The sequence below is a fragment of the Saccostrea echinata genome, unplaced genomic scaffold (genome assembly GCF_033153115.1).
Source record: "Saccostrea echinata isolate AGI-Se365-2 ecotype Australia unplaced genomic scaffold, CSIRO_AGI_Sech_v1 ptg000015l, whole genome shotgun sequence".
Classification (NCBI taxonomy): domain Eukaryota; kingdom Metazoa; phylum Mollusca; class Bivalvia; order Ostreida; family Ostreidae; genus Saccostrea; species Saccostrea echinata.
In genome coordinates, this window is record NW_026889764.1 from 15,349,071 (window position 1) to 15,357,660 (window position 8,590).

The following is an 8,590-nucleotide window of genomic DNA, read 5'->3' on the forward strand; positions in this document are numbered from 1 at the left end:
CATAATTAACTATATTGACGTCACCAGTAATGACGTGTCCAGTGGGACAATATTTGTAGGGTGAAGGCGAACATGAACATGTTGGAGGATTATGTTTCAGATGCTCGATATTAAGTAGGCATTGTAGAATTTTTTTTATAATTAAAAGAAATTGTCGATGTATATTTGTACGAAATCCAAGGTGTGAACCTCAACTTGAACCATCGTGGAATACAAGCCTGGGCCTTTTTGTGAATAAGAATATTACTTATGTTAACTGCGTCAATTTCTTGTTGGTATATTGAAGTTTAAGGAACAAGAGGGTTGTTTGAGCGGTATTTTCTTCCGCGAAACGTGGTGGTTTAAAGAGCCTGTGATTTGCAACATCCATTATCACAGATCCGAGCCTGTATTCTGGTGTCGAAGAATCCAAATATAGACATTCCTTGAATTTTACAAAAAGACTGTTCAAAACTTTCAAAGGAAGAGAGTAAAGTTTGGTGCAAATGTGATGAAGACCTGTTTAATTTTAGATCCATTTACTCGATTTGCAAAAAGGGTATTTTTATTTAAAAGATACTCTTTATTCCAAACATCTTCAGTCATTTCACATAGACAACATGAATAAAAAGTGCACTTATAAACAACAGCATTACATATAGAAATATCCACAATTATAGATACATTGACATTTTATATGAAACAAAATATTTACCTCAGTTTAAAACTATTAAAGTTATTATAGCTTGAGTGCAAAGCTTAATCAGTTGTATGGGATACTTTACTGTATTTTTTCGAGCACAAAATATTCATCTGCTTTGGCTTTTTCGCCTAATTTATCATTATAAATCATTGACTTTTCATCCTCTGGACATTTATCATTTCCACTGTACTCCACAGTCACTGTACCGTACCCATCAGCTAGTGTTGATACTGAATGGCTTGGTCTGGCATGATCGTAATCCACAGTCACAGTTCCGCACCCATCAGATGGTGTCGATACTGAGTGTCCTGGTCTGGCGTGATCGTAGTACTCACCTCTGTCCACTGTCTCTGTTTCATTCAAGTGATTGTACATACTATCATTAGATTCTGCCTGAGATGCCTTCATGGATTTTTGCTGAAAAATATATGCCAACTAATTATAAGGAGCAATAATTCTATGTGGATATGATCACTACAGTTAGCTATTTTCTTAATCTGATTATTTCAACGTTTATGCTGCTTAACTGAAGGCTAGACTTGCTAGTGATGCTGGTCCTCTAGTTATTTCATTATCAGAATTGTCTGTAAATCCTAATGGGAAGTTTCCAACATAAACGTTCTAAGTACCTGCTACCGGAGAATTATATATGTATAATGGCATAAATACGCTAATTGTCTTATTTCGTATAACCTTTGCATTAATTATCAAGATATAATTCTCTTAACAACATTTTACATCCAAAGTTTTTTGTTATTTCCAGTTAATAATAAGCCCATATCTGAATTTCTTTGTTTTACTTATAAACAATTTACCGTTCACGGTAACTCAGTCGGTAGAGCGCTCGCTTTGTGATCGGGAGGTCGTGAGTCCGAATCTCGATAAAAAATGGGTGGCAGCTGTTCCTTCGCTATGTGCTCGGCACTTTGAAGTGAAAGCTGCGGGTCTTTCGGATGAGACCTTAAAAACCGAGGTCCCGTGTCACGGCAGGCGTTGGCACGATAAAGATCCCTCACTGCTCTGTGGCCGTAAGTGCCAAGTAAAGGTCAAAATTTGTAGCCCTTCACCGGTATATGGTGACGTCTCTATATGAGTGAAAAATTCTCGAATGGGACGTAAAACAATATACAATCAATCAATCAATATAAACAGTTTAAATTTATACTTTTATACTTCTTACAATTTCAGACAGTGACAAGTGGAGGATTTTAGTTCTTTTTAAAATCTCCAAAATATCTGAGACCAATGGTTCAATTTTCTTGACACATTTTGACACATTTTAAATCTTTGTTTCATTTCGATCTGTTGAGTTTTTGTTAAATTTTAATTATGTATCTGATTCATAATTTTATATATTATATATATATATATTCGATAAAATAAATAAAATTTGTTTTATTTTAAATATGCATCATCCTACTCTCGTAGGTATACTTATATAGGAAGTAAAATTGTATGAAGACTTTTGTAGGTGTACAATAAGAAATTCCATTTGATATTTGTTATTGTTTGAAATAAATAATTGATTTAAATGTAGAAACGTATAATTTTAACTAATGAAACGTGTATTTATAGTAGCCCCACCTGAGGAACCAGTCGTCTCACAAAAGGCAGTATAGCCGTAACGGTACACTGTTCAGATTTCAATACGTGTAATAAATTACAATTATCTGCCTGATAAGAGAAATGATTATAATCTTTGATACAATGTAAACAAATATTTCCATAGACGATTTTCCTAGGTAATTAACTGTTTTCCCGATAATGAATATAAATTATGTACAACCCGAGATAATCAAGTAATTTACACATTTATTCTGAAATTAAGCCCTTTACAATATTAATTACAGATTAATTCTAACGGACATTCATTCAATGATCAATTAATTTTATTTTGATAAGTACACTCTTCACGCCTTTATATTCTTAGATTTCATTTGTTGTCCTCGATTCTAGATCCGATCGTATCTATAACTAATAAAAGCTATGAAAGTACATTTTGTATTATACATAAAGCATTATTGTACAATTCTTTACAACACCTTACTCAAAACCAAATACATGTAATTTAGAAAATTTATAAGATAAGAAAGTAGTGAAAGAAATCAGCCGATCGAAATTGATCGCTAGTAAATTAAACAGGGATAATCCCAGCACTGTTCTAATCAAAATTTATTAATCACAGTACATCTTTTTATGAAATCTGAAAAACACCGAATATTCGAATCTTAAATTCATATTCGAATATCAACTCATCGAATGAATATTCGAATGTTCGAATATTCGTTGCCATCCCTAATATATATACGAGGGTTGTTAGAAAAGTCCGCGAACACGTTAATTTACAGAAATATATCGTAAACGTTGAAGAACGACGTATGTCTAATTAAATTCTTATCTTTTGTTTATAAGTATGCAAAAGATTAGGTCCATTTACTAAAATTTTGAAAATATACGTTGATTTTTACTGCGCAGTCATAGGATTCACGGAGCAATCACTTGACTTTTTATGACGTTAGGTGACGCGACATGATTCCGGACCTGTGAAGCTTTTTCACAGTTCTAAATATCTTTCCTTTCTATAGACTTTTCATGTCTTTTTCTGACTTAAAATTTGAATAAGTATATAGAGACATATTATATATTTTTAATGTCTTTTGTGGCTTATAGGATATTAGTGAGATCTTTAAAACAATGCCTACGCAGTTCAGCGATCAGATATGAGAAACAATGCAAAACCCATAAACGCAACGTCCATGCAATGAGCAGGATACTTGGGTATCGCAGGAGTTGATAATCAAAAATGTTCATCCTTCCATTCTTACTAAGTTTTTACCACCTGAACACTTTGGTACTAGATACATGTAAGCCATCCCCAGCAGCATCTAAAAAGTATTTTAGTCTCTTTCAGGCATTTTACTGTCTGAACACATTATTTTTTGAATAACTCAGTGCTCCAAGACGTTCAATGACTTTACCATTTTTTGGCTTTGTTTTACGCATTGATCATCTATAATTAGTGATAAAACAATCATAACTCTTCCAATTTAAATTAAAATTTCGCTAAATGGCGTTTCATGAATATCTTAGCGAGAGGTAAAATATCACAAATCTTTATGCGCTACAACAGTGCAATTTTTAATTTCAAATTTATGTCTCTGAAATGTAAAAATGCGAAAAAGCTACATGCTCTGTGAAGCATGTTTTATCTAAATAATTTCGCCGGTTATTTTTTAAAGATCATCGGAAAACATTAAATTTTTGCATATTAATAGGAAAATGCGTATAAGTTTTACCAGCAGAGTTTTACTGATTTCATGCAAATAGTGCACTTACAATAGAACTTGTCCGCGAACTTTTCTAACAACCCTCGTATATATATTTGCGTTCTTCATGTTAATTTTTTTTCTTGTCTCCCGCTTTCGCGAAAGCGAGAAGACATTAAATCTCATTCGTCGGTCAGTCTGTCTGTCTGTGTGTGCGTCTATCAGTCTGTCTGCAACAAAAACTTTAACCTTGGTCATAACTGGAGAATAAAAGAGGTAGGGCTTTCATATTTCAAATGTGCATTATCATTGACCCCGTGACCTTGAACTTTTACCTACTTTTCAAAAATTTTAACATTATTTTAAATTGGTCATAACTTTTGAATGAGAAAAGATATGGCTTTAATATTATACCTGTGTATTACCTGTGACAAGACCTTTCCAAATATACTTTGGTTTTTGACCCCTTGACCTTGAAGGTTTGCTTACTTTTCAAAAAATGTATCTTTGCTTATAACTTTTGATTGAGAAAATTTTCGACATGTGCATTAGCTGTGACAAGGCCTTTCCAAATATACTATGATTTTTGACTCTGTGACTTTGACCTTGAAGTTTGAGCTACTTTTCAAAAATTTTAACATTACTTTAAATTGGTCATAAAATAGGAATGAGAAAATATATTACATATGTGCATTACCTGTGACAAGACCTTTCTAGATATCCCATGGTTTTTTGACCCCTTAACCTTGAAGTTTGACTTACTTTTCAAAATATTTATCTTTGCTTATAACTTTTGATTAAGAAAAGATAGGGCTTTCATCTTTGACATGTGCATTACCTGTGACAAGAAGTTTCCGAACATGCTATGATTTTTTGACCCCTTGACCTTCATGTTTTCAAAACTTTTAACTTTCGTAATTGCTTTTGAATGAAATGTGTTTGTTTGTTTGTATGTTGTTTAACGTCCCTCTCGAGAATTTTTAACTCATATGGAGACGCCACCACTTGCCGGTGGAGAGATGCAAATTTTGTCCTATACTCGGCACTCAGGGCCATTGAGCAGTGAAGAAAGGGCGTTCAGATATGTTTGCTTATAACTTTTGATTGAGAAAAGATAGGGCTTTCATATTTAATAAGTGTATTACCTGTATCAAAATGTTTCCGAATGTGCTATGATATTTGACCCCGTGACCTTGACCTTCAAGTTTGACCTAATTTTCAAAAAAATTAACATAAATGATAACTTTTGATTGAGAGAAGATGTGGCATTTACATTTGCATTACCTGTTTCAAAACCTTCTCCACCGTATACTCTGGTTTTTGACATTTTCCCATGAGCATTAATGGTGACAAGACCTTTTTGGATTTTATTATGATATTTGACCTCATTGACCTCATGACATTGATCTTGAGGTTTGATGTAGTTTTGAGAAGCTATAATCTTTGCCATAACTGTTATTAATTCAATATTTTTTGCATAATGCACAGGTAAGACAGGACACAGCTACAATATGCCATAAATAATGACATTCCATCCACTAAGACACCGAAAGCGTGCATGGGACCACAATTCTTTAATTTGCTTGTTTTTATTATTTATTTTTTTTTTAAGTTTTCATATGCTCACTTGCTTTTTTCTATTCATGTATATGTTGAAATCATGTACTTGTGAATTACTCCTTTACTTTAACAGTGACTGGTACACATTTCTATATTATCTATATATTTTTAAAAAGCAATTAATGAAGAATAAAATAGTATCATACGCAGTGTGTGAGGGTGTGTGGGTGTGTGTGTTCTTACTTCTTTTATTTCACTGTACACGCCCTTCGTGTTGGCTTCCTCTCCAGCTTTTTCGTTTATACACATGATCTCTGCCTGGTTTACCGGGTTTTGCAAAACTTTTGAGACTGGTTTTCTGAAGGAACAGTCCAATCAGTTATAAGATAAAAAAATGTTTCTAATCAAGACTGTGGAGATTAAAAGCATTATACAAAATTTCTTTTAAAAATAATGTACATTTCATTAAGACCATAAATTCAAAATGCGCAATATCTTTCTAAGGCCTTTTCTCAACATTTTAAACTCGTTTTTATATTTTATTTTAAATCTTAATCCGGGAATAATTGGTTACCTTAAAAATAAATGAATGGCAGAACATCACTGTATTTCAACGTACCTTATTTGCTTTTTATGTATCTGGTGGTGTAGCATGAAGACAATGACTGTAACTAGTGATCCGAACAAAGCTCCTCCAATAGTAGATCCAGCTATACTCACCAGCAGAGCAGTCTGCAGTGTATAATTTAAAATACTTAAAATATACTGTGCTTAAATTTATTTTTAAAAGATAGATTTTCATGCTTTATTTCGAAGTAATTCTTTGGGGTAAAAATCTATTTTCAATGAAATAATGAACTTAGAAATGATGAACTAATAATGTAAGAATGCACGTATGCCTCTGATTGCCTGTTTTTTCAACGCCGATTCCTGACCTAAAATATGTACAAAATAATTAACATATGATATGTTTTATTGACATACTACTTGTCAATTTGTCTCCATTCAAACAAACAATACGCAACTATTTTCGCATAGTAGCATAGTAGTTGCATAGTATACAAATAATTTTCATAGCGTAAGCAAATAGTGCGCGGCCGTCTTTTCTGGATATAATATGTTGGCACCTATTAGGGATCGAACTCACGATCCTGAGAACTTCAATCGAACGCTGTACCGATTACGCTACAAATCCCGATGGGAAATGTATTTTTGAGTATATAAACATAGTTTTCATACAAAACTAGCGTCTCCATATGAGTGAAAAATTCTCGAGAGGGACGTTAAACAACATACAAACAAACAAACATACAAAACTAGAAATAAATGAATATAATTTCAAAAAGCCTAATATAATTATTGACAACGATCTTTAAGAAAAATTCCTTTAAGAAATAAACCGGATCCGTAGGACATTATTTTTTTAACAATAGAATCGTTAGAATTTGTAATAAATATATATCAGAATTTTTTGACAAGGAAAGGAAAAAAAAACCTATTTCGTGGAGGGGATGTAGGGGATGACATTCTCCTGAGTCAATTTTCTTCTCATAGAGATGACTTTTCTAATAGTTTTTAAAGGGGTAAGTGTTTCCTAGGGGGATCCATGGTCATTTTTCGTGTTACTTTTACATATAGAAATTTAATAGCTCTGAAAATTCCAGGGGATCCGGACCACCCACCCGTCCCCTCTGGATAGACATTTATTCCTTAAACGTATTGAATTTGATATAATATGAGAGATGCTAGGAATGAGATCGGAACTAAGCCCGTCCTAAGTGAGAGTTTTTTTTTATTATTATTATTATTTTATATTTTGCATCAGGCATAGAAATAAACTAAATATAGCTTTTATTTTAAATTGTAATGATATGTGCATACAAACCTATGTTTGTAATAGTTTCAGTCCCAGCTTGCTGAGACACCTCATTTGTGGATGTAGTTGTACTCAAAGGACATTCTTTTTGGCATTCTGAACAATCATTTGGATCTGGCAAAATTATTAATCAAATAATATTTATAGCATTTAAAATAAAAGAATAAAAGTTTCATTTTTGTTTTCTGAAATTAATCCTTTGATAAGTAAACTTTTAAGCATAAAGACATATTCTTTCAAGAATTGTCATGTACGTGGATAGAGAATAACTAAATAAGTTTACAAATTAGTTTTATAAAGTATGGATTCTATCAAAAATAAACTACTTTATAGTCACTATAATGAATTGGTTAAATTTGTTGTGAGAGTCTATCTACAAACAAGATAACTGTATATTTAATTTATTCCAAATTATAAAGGAACTTTTAAATGTGGGTTATTCAGGATTTTTGACAATTAGCACACTGTCTTGAAAAAAATTCTCTCTTAATGATTTTATAGCACCTATAAAGGACATTTGTGAGATGCACATGTCTTTAATCACGAGGGTTGTTCGAAAAATACGCGAACAATGTCAATCATCGTCATAATCATTTAAAGAATTTCAAGATCAACAAATTTTCAAATATTTCTGCGGGAAGTTTAATTTAATTTGATATATGGAACTCATGTTACTGAATTTGACACTCTTTACATTTCACACACAGTTTGTGCTGTCATATTAACTCATTTAGATTTTTTCTATATAACTGGACATTTACTTTGTAAATAAATTCGACAATTCTTGTACTCCTTGTCTCTGCTTTAACAGGATAGAGCAACAGTGAAGCGTCCATCGCCTTTCCACTAGTGTTACTCCGTTTCCCCGTCCATCGTCTGATAAAGAGTCTGTACCACGCAAAAACTGTGCCTTTAAAGACATATTTCCTGCTTCCTTCTGCATTTTAAGAGTATATTCCGGAGTGGGTTTTTTCCCGGGTGCAAAATAAAAATGTCTCGCTAGTTCCTGTTTTATGACGTCATCTCTTTCCTTTTAAATGACAAATACTTATCTTCAAAAATATATTTTGTTTTTAAAGTTTTCTAGAGATTATGCATGACATGTACACTGTACAATTACCCAATTAGTGGAGTAAGATCTCCGCTTGAAAACAATTATCAAAACTTCACATAATTCTAGAATGATCGTCTTTTTAGAAGTTAATG

At 32.5% G+C, this 8,590-nt stretch overlaps 1 protein-coding gene across 1 annotated transcript; it reads right to left on the minus strand.

Annotated features, from left to right (window-relative positions):
* Positions 1 to 699: 699 nt before the first annotated feature.
* LOC133187916 (uncharacterized) lies at positions 700 to 6,189 on the minus strand. The gene is made up of 3 exons (XM_061323312.1): positions 6,128 to 6,189; positions 5,752 to 5,866; positions 700 to 1,099 (listed from the first exon to the last, which is right to left on the minus strand). Exons 1-3 carry the CDS (start codon positions 6,160 to 6,162, stop codon positions 761 to 763), a joined length of 489 nt encoding a protein of 162 aa, XP_061179296.1. The 5' UTR covers positions 6,163 to 6,189; the 3' UTR covers positions 700 to 760.
* Positions 6,190 to 8,590: the final 2,401 nt, after the last annotated feature.

What these genes read in the sequence shown, in the direction of transcription:
- LOC133187916 (XM_061323312.1), bottom strand. Translation starts at nt 6,162, where the DNA reads ATGCTACACCACCAGATACATAAAAAGCAAATAAG. An exon ending in ATACATAAAAAGCAAATAAG is followed by an intron (nt 5,867 to 6,127) that starts GTACGTTGAAAT and finishes CTGTTCCTTCAG; the next exon opens with AAAACCAGTCTCAAAAGTTT. An exon ending in TGTACAGTGAAATAAAAGAA is followed by an intron (nt 1,100 to 5,751) that starts GTAAGAACACAC and finishes TATATTTTTCAG; the next exon opens with CAAAAATCCATGAAGGCATC.